General features: G+C 34.4%; 1 protein-coding gene across 1 annotated transcript; it reads right to left on the bottom strand.

Moving 5' to 3' along the window:
- Positions 1-12,154: 12,154 nt before the first annotated feature.
- Positions 12,155-13,658, bottom strand: LOC109016319 (ankyrin-1-like). Its single transcript, XM_018998748.2, has 2 exons — positions 13,010-13,658; positions 12,155-12,690 (listed from the first exon to the last, which is right to left on the bottom strand). The coding sequence occupies exons 1-2, from the start codon at positions 13,656-13,658 to the stop codon at positions 12,155-12,157; spliced, it is 1,185 nt and encodes a 394-aa protein (XP_018854293.2).
- Positions 13,659-16,403: the final 2,745 nt, after the last annotated feature.

Here is a 16,403-nt window from a genome sequence, read left to right as displayed (position 1 = left end):
TAACTCACCCCTTATCTCCATATTTTTTTCAGATATTTTTTATGGTTCAGTTGGAGAACAAGAGTAGAACGTTTTAGCAGGTGTGATGATTAGAGAGAATAAGTGCCCGAGGGTACAAGTGTTTATCTAAGAGTCGTAGTTAGTAAACCAAATTTATGTTTCAGATATTTTGATTTGATGAGTTAAGGATATTTTCGAGTTTTAGGGAGTTTTTAATTTTTGTTATTGAGATTTTCTTTATTGTCCCCATGGAGGAATTTAGATATTTGGATTGATTAAATTGATTAATATTTTATGGATTTTCTGGATTTTATAGTTGTGTTATTTAAGTTGATTTTAAGTATTAAGAGTTAACTCTCTGGACCTCCGGGAATGGGGCGTTACAGTCCGTCCGATCCCAAGCTGAATCTGGGGGCGTCACAGGGTGGTCACAAAGCAATATTAGACTTAAAATTTTTGTCTTCACTAGGCTAGAATTTCTTCAAGTATTAGAGATAGTACGTGGTTGTAATATGTGTACTCGTGTGTTTCAGGAAGTGACACATGACTCTTGCTTGGATACCTTAGAACCTTGAGGGAGCCACAAATTAGGAGAATTTGAATCTCTCGATGGATGGAGGATTCGCTGAAACTATACGTCTGCAGGTTGAAATTCTTAGACAACAACAATAGTAGTAAGCGCACATTCCCAGAATAGAAGTTAGGGGTTGTCCATATGAGAATTTCTTGATCCATTGTTACCTGAGTTTTTCTAGTAATGAAGGGCCACTAAGAGCCGAGAAATCGATTATTGATCTCGAAAGGAATGGTATAATTCTGGTGTATATATATATATATATTTGGGGTGAATAAGTCTTTGAGCAGTAAGGAAAGTAGTGATTTCACTTAAGTAAGGATTTAGTATGCTAGATGGGTAGCCAAGAAGTCATTAAGTTTTGGTAATGACCTTCACGAGTGTTATTCTTTTCTCTTATATGGTGGTAGTTTTTTTTTTTTAACCAATTGATAGATATAGAAAAAAATGGTGTGGAATATGATGACGTTACCTCATGAAGAACGTACCTACCACAACACTCGTCTATGTGGTTAGATCAGGAGAGCGTCAAAGCGAAGTTGGCACGGGATGGTGCTGAGTCCAGCAGAGTAGTAGAAGGGCGTGTCGTAGCCGCCAACACTGAGCCATAGCGTCAAGATCATTTATGCCATCAACTCACTGCGAACGTTTGCTGGTAGAGGGTAAGCAGCCAAATAACGGCAATGAAGAGGTCGTGCAGCACCTCCACCTAGCTCATTTCGGCAAAGTGGCATATGATTCAGAGGATGACGTGTGCTACTACTCACCCCAACACAACTGTCGATGGACATCGATGCACCCTATTGGAGCCGACCAGTGACTCCAGTGATGGACATTAGGTTTGGTGAGCAACATTTTCTCCCTAACTTATGGTATACGCCATTAGACTCAATTGATTATTTTGGATTTTATGGCACGATGATTCCATTTTCAGTTTTCAGGCGATACGCTTGTTCGAAAATACGTTTTGCTTATTTCGAGGCACTTTGGGGTAGAATTTCAATAAACGAATTGCAAAGTTAGGTTTGTATGAATATTTAGGATTATACAGTACAAAGTTTATTTTTCACTTTCCTGGAGTGAATAGTAACCTTAATAATAGCGTCCAGTGCAGTGTTTTCAAAATCACAGTATGAAATATCCAAATTTGGTTAGTGAAGTTTTATTTGGACACTTGGCAAGATCTTAGCCACACTTGGTAAATAGTATTAGACACTTGGCAACATGAGGAACCATTAGATGGATTTGTGAAGGAAATCAAGTGTGAGATCATGCCAGCTAAGCAAAATCTTATTTTCCATCTAATCAACCACATTGTGCCAAACCAAAGAGGGTTTCAACCCTAGTGAAACCCATTTGAATCCATTTGAAACCCCAAAAACTTGGTTGAAACATGTGACGCCTATAGATTCTGCTTGGGATCAGACATACATCTAATGCGTCGAGACATGCAACACGGTTACCTGCCTCCGTTTATGACATATAAGATGCAATATTCCTAACATGGATCTAGCATTATGCAATACTTGCAGCGGATAATTTTTTTTTAAACAATACTTTGCACCAAGCTTATAATATCCCAAATACTTAAAACATACTTCTTACATAAAGACGTTCTAAACAACTGAGATCATAACACTAGTCCAAAATGGTTGTAAACAAAAGAGTGTTGGAGATTGAACTCCACAAATACAAGTAGTAATCTAAGATAACTACATCTACATTGCATCATCGCTTAGTCGACGTTTCCAGTTGGTCGATTACATCTATGTTGCATCAACGCTTAGTCGACGTTTCCAGTTGGTCGATTCCCGATTCTCCTTTTGATCCTGTAACAAGATCTACCATTCGGGTGGAATGGTAGTTGTGATTACCACAGTGAGATTTGATTACAAATCTCAGCAAATTAACAAAAAACCTTCATACAGGTTCATGATGCATGCATGGCAATAAAGTGCATGACAATAAAGGCATGAATGCACAATCAAAGTTAATAGTAAACATAACATAACCTAACATAACATGTCATGAAATAATAAGCATAACATGGCATGAGCTTGCATAACTTGAACTGAAACTGAAACTTAGCTTGACGTGACATAAACTTGAAACTTGACATGACCGTAAATTTGAACATAACATAACATGAAACATGACTTGAACGTGAAATATATGGACTTAGAATCTTATTCAATAGACTTAATTAATAAAGTGAGCATACGGATGCCACACGGGTCCCTTTGAGTCGTGCGTCCCTGCCGATTACCGCATCACAACATAGGTGTCTATACTTGCTATGAGTGCGTTAATACGTACTCCACAGTTGATGTGGCCCCACGTATTTTACATGTCATAATAATTGTGTCTCACATAGTATCTGCTCCAAAGTTATTGTGGCCCCTTGAATTGTTTGTGCCACACTTGCTATGGACACATGTAAAATAAAGTGTGGCTCAATCGGCATTAATGTCTAGCAGGCTCCGATGACTAGCTAGTTAGGCCCCATTCGCAACATGTTGACCACACTTTGTCAACCCATGGAATTCTCTACATATTTAGACACTCCAGCATGAACAAAGGAGTTCCACGAACCCTATTCTAGCGCTTAGGGTCATGATAGACATGAATAACTTAACAAGATTGTTCTTGAGATACACAAACTATATTCGAGATGAGATGACATGAATACAAAAAGACAGAAGTTCTAACATAGTGTAACGTGACATAAATGTAAGACGACAGACATGACATACTTTGAGATATAAATGTAACAGACAACATTTCATAGCATGACATACATGTAACAGACAATATTTTGTAACATGACATAACATATAACAGACAATATTTCATAATATGACATAACATATGACAGTGAATATTACGTAACATGACATATATGTAACAAATAGCAAACGTAATGTGACATACTTGCAATAGATAGTAACATGACACAGAATATATTGTATAACAGATATGTATTTCGTGATAGAATAATTCGTGTAATAGATAAACATGTGATGATATAGCATGACATGACATATAAACAATATATGAACATAAACTGTAGTTCCCTTACCCATCACAAATACACAGTAAACTAATAGTAAGTTAAGAGCTAACTTGTCACGATCGTCACGTTCTACTAGAATAAAGTGCGAAACACAAAGAACTGTAAGAGGGTATTCTAAAAGTTACAAATTTAATTACTAACAATTAGAAATGTGAGAATATAAAATTTAGAGTAAAATTACCATTTTACCCTCTACATGTTGGAAAATGACCATTTTACACCAAACATACGGATTTCACATTCTAACTTCAAAAATTATTAAAATTTACATTTCTCATGTAAATTTTGTCCTAAACTCAAATATCTACTTAAAAAAATTTAAAACCATTCACAACCATGGAAAACTCACTCTGGCCGAAACATGCATAGGCCATTTATCTTGATTTTGGTTGCAATTTCTTCCATCTTCAAAACTCATGATTAAACCAAAATTTTGTAACAAAGATCTTCCTATCCTAAGTTTAAAAACACACTTAAAATATCCATTAAGAAAAAGTTAATCATCAACACCAAACTTTTTGTAAGATGACACAAATTTTTTAACAAAAAATAAATCCTTAAATCACAAGTTTTGACTTTAATAGAATTATCTCCAAAAATTCCAAAAGATAAATCTTACTTCTAACATATTCATAACATCATCCTAAAATCAACCATGCTTTAAATCGTCAAACAAAAGTCACCAAAAATTACAAAACAACGCTTGGATTTTTTTCACCCTTCATTTCATTTCATCAATTTTCCACGCCGTTCTTAGAGAGAAACCCCAAAAAGCTCTATCGGACAGATTTTTGAGTTATTTTGCATGGTGCTTTTGACCCATTGTAAGTATTTTCTTACAACAATGCTTTCATGAAAGTTGTTCTTTTTTTAGTTTAATTGTTGTGGATATCTTAATCGTTTAATTTCATAGTCATTTGATTGGTCAAAATTTATTTTAACCATGGAAAGGTTTTTCTAGGAGTTAAACTTGAGAGTGTGTTATACTTTGGAGTTTTTAACCAAGCTAATGTTTGATGCATGACTAAAGCTTTTGATAAAAGATTTTCTTAAATCTAGAAACTTAGAACTAGAAGATGAAAAACAGTTTCTGTTTTGAGAAAATTTGAATATTTTGTGATCTAATCTTACTCCAATCGCTTTGATTTTTTTTTATTTGATGATCTAAAACCTCTTATATGCATGTTAGGATTTTAGTTTGAAGAGTTTTAGTTGTAGTTTCAAAGATGTGAGTTTTTGTTTTATGCAAAAGGATATTCGGTTAGGCCAAAGAATTGATGGTTTTAGCTAGATCCAAGTTTTGGGATTTTTTTAGTTCTGTGATTTTAAGTTTAATGTTGGATCTTCTTTAGGACACATTTGCAAATCATGAGATGTTTGGGTTTGAAGATATCATCTTTTTAAACCATGGATCAAGTGTGGAGTCGAATACTCTAAGTGTAGTTTTGTGATTTTTGGTGACTTTTGTTAAATGATTCAAAGCATGATTGTTCTTAAGATGATATTAGGAATATGTTAAGTAAGATTTGTTTTTTAGGAATTCTTGGAGATGTTTTGAAAAAGGTCAAAAATTTTGATTCAAGAGTTTGCTTTTATTTAAAAAGTTTGGATCTTTTTACTAAAAGGTTTAATGGTGATGATTAGTATTTTTCTAATGGATGTTTAAGTATGTTTCTAAACTTAGGGTATGAAGATCTTTGTTGCAAAATTTTGGTTATAAGACTCGTACTGTAATCATGGATGTTTATGGGAGACGGGTCTCAACTGACTGTAATCTCAAAATGGGAGACTGGGCTGCATAATTACATCACCAAAATATATTATTGGGCTAGTTCATCGAGTAACTCATGTAACTCGACTAACGATGTCAAAATATTGTCCAAAAACCTAACTATGGAGTCTGTAAGCTTCGCGTCGCATTTGAGGTGTCTAATCAACTTCCTTTAGTTTGCCAGTGTGCGCTCCTTGCTCTGTTCCTGACAAATTGCCTAACATTCGGGAGAAATGGTAGTTGGGACTATCATTGTGAGATTTGATTACAAATCTCAGCAAGTTAACAGGAAACTTCCACACAAGTTAATAATGCATGCATGATGGTGAAGGCATGAATGCATAATCAAGGTCAATAATAAACATAACATGACATGAACTGATATAACTTGAACTAAAATGTGAACTAAACTGGAAACTTGACATGACATGAAGTTGAAACTGAGACTTGACTTGACGTGACATGAACGTAAACTGGCTTGGACATGAATGTGAACTTGAAACATGACTGAGCATGAAATTGAACGTGAACTGACTTGAACATGAACATGAACTTGAAACATGACTGAACGTGAAATTGAATGTAAACTGAACATTAACTGACTTAGACATGAATGTGAACTGAAACATGACGTGAATGTGAAATACATGAAGTTGGAACATAACATGGACATGCACTTGAAACGTATTCTTGACTCATGGGGTCACCATGATAAAGTAGTCTTATCTCATGGGGTTACGATGATAGAGTAGTCTTATCTTATGGGATTACAATGATAACTTAACAACAATAACTTAATTGCACGAGGGTGTACATGAACATGAGCTTGACATGACTTGAAAGACTTTTCTTGAGGTAAACAAACTGTACTCGAGACGAAACATGGCATGAAACAAAAGCACAGAAGTCCTGACGTAGCGTAACATGGCATGAACGTACTTTGAAAGACATGACGTACTTGAAATAGATAACATTTCGTAGCATGACATAACATGTAACAGACAATATTTCATAACATGGCATAACATGTAACAAAAAATATTAAGTGACATGACATACATATAACAGATGGCATAATATAACATGACATACTTGCAACAGATAGCAATATGTGATATAATAGATTGTGTAAAAGATAAGTATTTTATGACAGCATAAATCATGTGTAACAGATAAATATGTAATGACATAACATGATATGGCATATATGATAACATAAACACATAAATTGTACTTCCCTTACCCATCACACATACACAGTAAACATATAGTAAGTTAAGAGCTATCTTACCTTGTTCGTCACGTTTTACAAGAATTCAAGTGCTTTTTAGTGCTTTTAATCACTAACAATTAGAAACATGGAAAAAGTTAAATTAGAGTAAAATTAGCAATGTACCCTTTATATGTGGAAAAATGACTATTTTACCTCTAACTTAAAGATTTTAAAAATAACTTAAAAAATCAACAAAATTTTTTTCTAAACTCAAATATCAATTTAGAAAAATTTAAAATAAAACACAACTCTGAAAAACTCTCTATGACCAAAACATCTATAGGCTATTTCTCTTAATTTTTTGTTGCAATTCTTCTAACTTCAAAATGCAGGATTAAACTGAAATTTTGCAACAAAGATATTTTTGTCCAAAGTTTAAAAACATATTTAAAACATCCATTAGAAAAATTCTAATCACCACCAATATTTTTAGTAAAAAGATCCAAACTTTTTAACTAAAAACAAACGCTTGAATCACAAGTTTTGACCTTATTCAAAACATCTCCAAGAATTCCAAAACAATAAATCTTACTTCAAACATATATATAATGTCATCCTAAGAACAATCATACTTTGAATCCTCTAACAAAAGTTACCAAAAATCACAAAACAACACTTGGAGTATTTGGCTCCACTTTTGGTCCCAAAACAGAAACTTTTTCTTAACTAGTTTTGATCAATCACTTGATCCATGGCTTAAAAAAAGTGAGATCTTCAAACCAAAACAACACAAGGTTTAGAAATGTGTCTTAAAGAAGATATAACCATTAAACTTAAAATCACATGGCTAAAATGAACCCAAAACTTGGATCTAGCAAAAAAATCAATCCTTTGGCCTAACTGAATATCCTCTTGCATAATAAAAAAAGTCATATCTTTGAAATTAGTACTAAAACTCGTCAAACTAACATCCTAACATGCATATAAGATGCTTAGGATCATCAAATAAAAATATCAAAGTCATTGGAGTAAGATTAAACCACAAAATTTTCTTCTTCCGGTTTCTAAGTTTCTAGATCTAAGAAAATCTTTCATAAAAAGCTTTAGTCATTCAACAAATTTGATGAATTAATAACATGTGAAAGTGATTTAATCAAGTTATTAAATACAAAGCTAGAATTCAGATCAAAAAGTGTTTGGAAGCCAACTTTAGGATTTGGGGAAACCATTTAGGGAAACCATTTAGGTTTTTGGTTTCAACCAAGATTTTGGAGTTTCAAATGGATTCCAGATTTTTTGGGTTTCACTAGGGTTGAAACCCTCTTTAGTTTGGCATAATTTGGTTGATTGATTGGAAAATAGGGTTTTGCTTACGTGGCATGATCTCACACCTTGATTTCCTTCACAAATCCATCTAATGGTTGCTCATGTTACCAAGTGTCTAATATTATTCATCAATTGTGGGTAAGATCTTGCCAAGTGTCCAAATAAAACTTCTCTAACCTAATTTGGACATTCCACACTGTGATTTTGAAAACACTGCACTAGATGTTATTATTCAGGTTACTATTCACTTCGGGAAAGTGAAAAATAAACTTTGCACTATAAAATCCTATATATTCATAGAACCTAACTCTGCAATTTGTTTATTGAAATTCTATCCCAAAATGCCTCGAAAAAATCAAAATACGTTTTCGAACAAGCGTATCATCCAAAAATTGAAAATGGGATTATTGCGGCGTAAAATTCTAAATAATCAACTGAGCCTAATTGCGCAGACCAGATTTCAAACTGACACTTCTAACTATCTCAAATAAATAAAATTTCGCTTCTGACACCATAGTGAGTGATAGTTCTAACTATGCTGACATACTAAAACTTACGCGATTGATCAAATCGTGAAAACTTATGGTGTTTTCATGAAGTTCCTAAAGCCTATATTAATTCAACCCTTGAATTCAGGCTATTACAAGAAGAATTTCTCTTTGGTATATTATTTGTCTTTCATGTGTGTGTGTGTGTGTATATACATACATACATATATATATATATATATATATATGTATGCATGTATTTGTCATCTATTTTTTCTACAAACTTTGTCATGTCCATGCTTCTATTACAAACAAACTTCACAGAATATTTTGAGTTGGACGCTGCTACACCGACAAGGCTATTTGAGTGTTTTCTTTCATGCATTTTTTTAACTCATTTAAACATTTAAAAAAGTTCACAATATCATTAAAAAATATTTATTTAATCATTAAGTAAAAAAATAAAAAAGACAATCGAGACCTGTTATCGAGACCCACAACTTTTTCCTTGAGTTTCTATCCATTTAATTGCTAGAAAGGAACAAGAAAAAGGAAAAGGAAACATCAAAACAAGAGGGAAAAAAAAAACAAAAAAACTAAAAAAATAATTAAAAAAATTAGGTTCTGGGTTTAAAACCCGCTACCTGGATGTGGGTATCGGCCCGGGTTTATTCTTGGCCGGAACCCGATTATTAGGGTTCCGGACTGGGCCAAGAAAAAATCTAACCCAGATGAACAAGCCTGATTACGACCTTATGGTGGATTACAATCGAAAACGATGGTCAAGTATTTGTCATTGTGTCACCAGTTGGATATTTGAGTAATTACAAGGTCTTGTGGGAATTCTTTAAGGAAGTATTATGGGTCTAAGGTCAAGGATAGCCTCATTAAGCAGAGTTCTATGTCTTTTTATTAATGGTGTGCTTAACAAGGAAAATGGCGTGGCACTAAAGTGAATGAGATTTGATTGAAGGGAGGTGATTTCGCATAAGCTCAAGGTAAATGACTATGTTCATACCCTTCTTAATATTTTATTGTAAACAAAAGTGTCATTTTTGCAAGCTATATTATGTGTACATGTTTTAACGATATATATATATATATATAATATTAGCTATCTGTGTGTGTATAGACTATTCATCGATAGCCTCTTTTTATATACCCTCTTATTATTGTATGTGATGTATGAAATGTAATGGATTACATATTTCTGACTGTTATATATAGTATTTCCATATATTAAAGGAACAAATCAAAGATAGGATAAGGAAATGAAAGACTAAATGAAAAATAACATGAAATGAACTGAATTGCATGTTTGTCTGTTCAAAGAAAAAATCATATAAAGTGCCATAACGACGAGGATGGTACCATGATGCTAAGGGGTGGACCTAGTGATGCCTATTCTCGAAGCTAGGTTCTTTTCCACTAGCTATATATGGAAGAACATGACTGCAAGGATCACTAACGGCCTAACACATGGGACTTAATAGTATGTACTGACCATGAGGTTAAAAGAGGAAAGACTATTACAACATAAATGAGATTGATGTGGCTGCACAACTGAATTGTATGATTGAGGCCATGAGAAATCAAGGGGATGTATGCATACCGATTAATGTGACTTAATGTGATGAATGTGACTTTGAAAGTTCTTGCGAAAACCTATATTTTTATACGTTTACTGTATGAAGTAGTTGATCTTGTTGAGCATTAGACTTATTTTTGTTTCAATGAATGGTTGTCCGAATAAATGCTTAAAGAGAGGTTTGAGCCACAATACGGGACTTAGCTCATGGAGAAGAGGCATATGCCTAGATCGTGTACATATATTTTTTTCATTTATGATTTTAATAGAATAAGATTTGAGAATTTTTTTCACAAGAGCTTTCGCAAACTCCCTTTTTATTTTTCACAAAGTCTGTTTTATCTTTTGAAAGGGGATGTTGGATACCCGATGCTTCATTAAGAAAATTCTTTTAAAGTCAAGTTTCATTATGGTCCCTCTGTTATCTAAAATATTAAAAATGAATAAAAAAAGGAAAAAAAATAAAGAATATTTAAATGATATATGGAAAGAATTGGCAAACTAATATATGGTGTATTGTAAAAGTAGTTGGCTAAAATAGAGAAAGTCAGTTTTAGTTAGTTATTTCATATGAAAAAGTCTTGTACACATAATATTTTTATTGATTAGATCAGAAACCTTTTTGCATAGTGGCTAAATCATAGCGCTTAGCACCATAATTTTCGAAATATATAAACAAGGATAGGAAAGAAGGATAAGCAAATAATACAACTGGGAATGGCAATATTTGAATGCGCTAACACAGCATATGTTCCTGTGACGAATGCCAAAACCATTGGTGCCATGGAAAAAAGAAGGAACAAAAAGGCTATTCCAAGAAAACTTATGCGCTTTTGGAAGAAGTCATCATCAGAAGGGAGAAGTGGAATAATAAGGTGGATAAAGATAGCAGAACTAGATAGCATCAATGATAGGGCATTTGTAATGATAAAAGCCTTGAAAGCAACACTATTCCTCAGAACTGCAGAGCCTGGATGTGGATGATCATCTCCACCAATGAAGCCCCCTGGCATGGTAATGCCTGCTGCAAAGGTCACGGTTGTAACGAGTGCAGCAACTATCATCTTCTTCTCCCACTCCTCCTCACTCTCCGCCGTCGGATAACTTTTCTTAATTTCATCATGCCCAACTTCTAATACTCGCCCTTTGGACTTTAATAATATCTTCCCACTTTTTCTGTAAAATATTTATTGGGTTGAATTGTGAGTATTCCTCATTTCTCTATAGATTGACAGAACGTGAGAAAAGAAAACAAATGCAAACAATATTTGTTTGAGAAAGCAAGGTAGCTCCGTATAAAATAAGGCCTAAAACCAGAATATATAAAGACAGTTGACTTCATATTTAAATGTATCTTCTAAAAAAACATTTAGCACTCATTAAATGAATAGAAAAATATTATATATCATTCCCAAGATGCATGTTACTCATTTCCATTCTTTATGATATATATCAAATCAAAAATATTTTGAAACAGGTTATATATGCCAGAATTATAGGAACATGTTCTTGAAAATTGTTAGCTAGGTTGTACTAGTTCGCATAATATTCAGAAAATAATAAAGTTTACATCAAAGGAAAGGCTGTGGTTTCTTTGTCACATCATCTTCAAATTGAAGTCATAACTTAAAAGGATTCGGCTTGGTTGGAACTGGACCGGATTCGGTTTCTATTGGAATTGGACCCACGCCCTATAACCCGAAACAAGTACCACGCAATATGAAAGCAAAATTGAATACTAAAACCCGTAATGTCTATAGCTACCTCGGTTGCAATTAACATGACATTTTAATTCAAACTCTTCTTCTACGAGGGAGCTTCACACTGATTTAGTGACTTTGGGCCAAATGAAAGGAAATAATGGTAATATTGTGCTCCAAGTGATAAAAAAAAAAAAAAAAAATTGTGGCTGGTCATAAATGAATATGCTATCTCAAGAGTCAAGAGACACGACATCAGACCAAAAGAATCTATTAAAAAAAGTACTATAGATTTGAATATTTTCAAATATTTTTTTTCATTAGATTTGCTATCATCCACTTCCTTAGCATATCTTATTGAAAAGAACTAAATATTCAAATATTCATTATATAATAGTATTTTTTGAAGAAAGATAAAAGATTACGTTACCCTATCAACACCACCGTCTTTTCTTCTTAAGACTCGATAAGCATTCTGGTTCTTTTTGTTGAAGACCATTTTGTCAACTCTTGGAGAATTCAGGACACGGTCGTGGTAACGAGCAGAAATGGAATAGTGATGGAGAGGTGTATTCCCGTCGTTGTCCTTCTGATTCAAAAGATTCCGGAGAGACGAATTATCTTGTATCACTAGCGCTACATCTGGCCACAAGTTGGTCATCAGGGCGAGATGGAGTGCGTTGCGGCCTTTATTGTCAACCACTTCGCAACAATCTGGACACATTGATATAATCTCTTTTGTTACTCCTTCTTTGTTGCGATGAGCTGCAATGTGAAGAGCTATCCTACCCTCTGCGTCTTTCATATATGCTACCTCTCTATCAAATTCCAGCAATAGTTTTGTTGGCTCAATGTTACCCGTGTATGCAGCCATGTGAAGCGGAGTCCAACGATTTTGGTCTACTTGTTTACATAGATCACGTCCATATGATCTTTTCAAAATGTTTTCGGTCATTCCTAAAAGAAGTTTAAAGAAGGTAAATTAATGTAATAATTTTCTGAAGAACAAAAAGGAAGACGTTATGAGACAGAAAAAGGACTATTCAGGTGATCGTTTAATGTGAAAGCCGTGTTTAGTAATCAGTCCTTTATCATCAAATAAAAAGCAAATGCAGGACATGGCAGACATCAGTCTTTATTTACCAAACAAAATTATTTGCAAGCTTGTTAAGCACGAATTTAATCTAAAACTGGCCCTGTGAATATCAAACATTTTTATATCTCATGAATTTGATGTCCTGTCAGAGCTTATTTTACCACATAAAATAGGCAATACCTGCATCATTTGAAAATGTAGCGGCATGCAAAGCCGTTCTACCCAAGGGGCCATTATAAGCTGGTGATTGGAATGTGTTCAAAATTTCAGATACCAAATCTGGAAAGTGTCTCTCGGCAGCCAAGTAAAGTGGGGTCTCACCAGCAACATTAGCACCAAACGAAAATTCTGGATCTACCTCCATTAGTAACTGTTTTACCACTTCAATGTGATTGTGACGTACAGCCTCATGTAAGGTCGTGTCTCTCTCATTGTTCAGCTTCGCAATCATCTCCGTAGTAGCTTCAACGCGTACTCCACTTTCGAGATCTTGATGTTGGGATTTTTTATGTTCAATCAGGACTTCGACTATGGAAGCATGCCCATACCTTGCCGCCACATGTAACGGAGTATCACCTTCCGCATTGGCTTTCAATAAAAGTGACGGACACTTGCCTAGTACATCTTTCACAAATTTTGCCGCTGTGGCTTGGTTAGTTCCTCCAGTAGCGGGAAACTCTTCTTCAACAAGGATACTTGAAATGCAAATATGTAGGATTGTATTTTGATTAACTGTCAAAAATCCATCAAGTGGATGGGAGATATGATCATATTGTTCAAAGGCCTCCAGGTTGCCTTGTGCCGCTGCTTTATAGATAATAGGATCCATTGCAGTGAGGCGCGTTTGTATGCTGCAAGAGAGTACTCTAGAAAATCCTATGTTAGACACAGGCATTATAGTTGATGTTACAATCAACATTTATCTATTAACGCGCAAATCCTATCCATATTATGACAAAATTCTTTTTTGACAATTTCCTCCTTCATCCGTAAGAGGAACATGGGTCTGGAAATTGGAATTCTGGATAACGCTGAGTTTTAATCTTGGGAAGGACTAAACTGAAATAGATGCACTTGAGAAATTGAAGACAAAGTTTAAGTATAAAAGAGAGTAGTAATCATATATTAATTTAATGAAAATCAAAATGTAATTAACTTGTGAAAAGTAAAGCATATATAACCATACAATCAATTAGAAATATTAAAACGGTCATCTAAGATCAAACAGAAGTTATATATGTTAAGAGATCATATAAAAACACAAGTAAAAGTAATCTTACTTCCGAGTTAGTAAGCAACGCAACCTCCAGCACCTTAATTTAACTCCTCCACCTCAAATGTGGACCGTGGTTTGGGATAGCTTGGGACTGGAGAGTTGGATCCGTTGTGATATTTATAGGGAAGGCTTACTACTCATTAGGCATTTAGCATTAGACGTAACCATTTTACTTTTTAAAGAACTAATTAAAGTGGTAATGCTTCTTTTCTGCCATATTATTAAAGTAAATATAAATGCTGTAAGAAAAGCTTATACCACACAATTTCATTTTTTTAATATATGATTTGTTATTTTTGTCATTCTATTTAAACAGACACGTATTTAAGCATTAAAATATAAGGACAAAATTGAGAAATCACATATTACTTAGGTGGATGTGTGTGGTGTAAGATTTTCTTGTAAAATTTCTCTAAAATAAGTACTATAAATACTTTCAATTTTTTATTTGTTTTAAATTGAGAGAGAAACATTTTCTTAAAAAAATTAGAAGAAAATAATGAAGCAAGAATATAAAAAAACTTAAAAAAGGACCCGTGATCTGGCGAAATGGGAGGGAAAATACTTTATTCATATTTTAAAGATTTGTAATATTGATTTTTTTAAAAAATTTATAGTTTTTTGGATTTAATTAATAAATATTTTTATTTAAAAAGTGTTTATGGTTTTAAAATTCTTAACTTTTTAAGTAGTTAATTAATAATTTTTATTTAAAAAGTGTTTATTTGCTTTATATTTTTCCTTGCTTTTATGTTTATGTCATTTTAAAAATAATTCTGGATCTTTGTTATAAGTTGAAGTTCATTCCGATATGTTTGAGTCAAAGTTAGTTAGATACAATTGATGATGTAGACAACTAAAAGTTAGATTGGGGTAATATATTTAGAGATTTGTTTTTAGTTTTTGTTATATATCTTGATTTTGTCATTTTGTGATACTAATTTCTTATATTTTAACATCTTAATGTATAGTAGAAATTGTGCCAGTGTTGTTTGTTCAATTTTATTTCATTATTTTTATAAATTTATATGGAGCTATCTTATTTCCTTACTAAGTATGTCCTCTTTTCTTCGGACTCAACTTGAAATGTTACCCACTATTTGGTTCTCTTTTGTTGTTGGAAGTAGAAATGGGAACATTTCATTTGTGTTGGTTTAGAAAATGTCGATTGTTGTTTTTTTTTTTTTTGAATGAAACATACTCATTTCATTAATAAACCGAAGTTACAAATGTGACTTATCAATACCAGAAGTTCCAATACATAGGAAATCCAGTCTATAAGCCAACTAACTCAACAGATCTGAGGCTTCCCCACACACAAATACATTTGCGGCGGACATTGTTTTAACTTCTAATCAAACTTTCTCGTAACAGATAAATCGCTCTGTAAAAACAGAGCTTACTGGTCCCCTCTATCCTCCCAGGGAAGAAGAGTACAGGACATTGCTAAGGACATCAAATCATATAGCCTATTCCTATTTTATTAAAACTAAACTAACAAACAACTACACATAACCACATTAACAACTACAAGACCACAAGCTTTGGTGAGACCCCAGACGTCACGCCCACCGCAAGCATAGTCATCTCGAGCTCTGGTTGAACGAGCACCCAGCGTCGATACGGACCACAACAGCCCGGCCGTATAACCACCAGCCGTAACCTCGTCCAACACTCTCGAAAGCCTTGCCCCGGATTACGTCCGATCTAAAGGCCCAAACCTCACTCGGGTCAACAAAAGCAATACCAACATCAGAAACAAGACAACTACAAAACACTGAAATGGACAAACAACAAAGAAACGAAACAAAAAAATAGTACAAAAAATACAAAACAGATGAACAGAACACAATGGTCGGCATTGTTTAGTGCAGAAACTGTTCACGCTGGGAGGAAAGCCGACGGTCAGACTTGGAAGACCCGGAGTCAGAGGTTCCACAGCAACCGAGCGTGGTGTCGGGAGAGGGCTCCTCGGTGGCACTTGAAGGCCACGCGCCAGCGCTGTCCGAAATTTTGTCCCGCGCGTGCGGGCTACGTGCCACTCCGATGGACGCCGGATTTGGAGGTCTTGAAGATCGGCGGCTGGGCGTCATACCGGTGGGGCGCGTGTATAGATGTGGTGGCCAGAAAGACTCGAACAGCGATCCTCCCTTATTCGGCCTAAAAACACAAAATAAAACAAAAACACTATACAGAAGTTAAAAGGACAACGAAAAGGGAGAGGGCCTGGTGGAGGGGGCGAGGAGCCGAAGCTCCCACCCCCTTTCGACAGATCTGAGGGTTTGGACGAGCTGGGGG

This window comes from Juglans regia, chromosome 6 (genome assembly GCF_001411555.2).
Source record: "Juglans regia cultivar Chandler chromosome 6, Walnut 2.0, whole genome shotgun sequence".
NCBI lineage: Eukaryota > Viridiplantae > Streptophyta > Magnoliopsida > Fagales > Juglandaceae > Juglans > Juglans regia.
This window is presented reverse-complemented; position numbering and strand designations above follow the sequence as displayed.

Bases quoted from the DNA above. Each gene is read 5' to 3' on its own strand.
- LOC109016319 (XM_018998748.2), bottom strand. From the start codon at position 13,658: ATGGATCCTATTATCTATAAAGCAGCGGCACAAGGCAACCTGGAGGCC. The intron at 12,691-13,009 runs GTATTGCCTATT...AACTTCTTTTAG, and splicing joins TACATTTTCAAATGATGCAG to GAATGACCGAAAACATTTTG.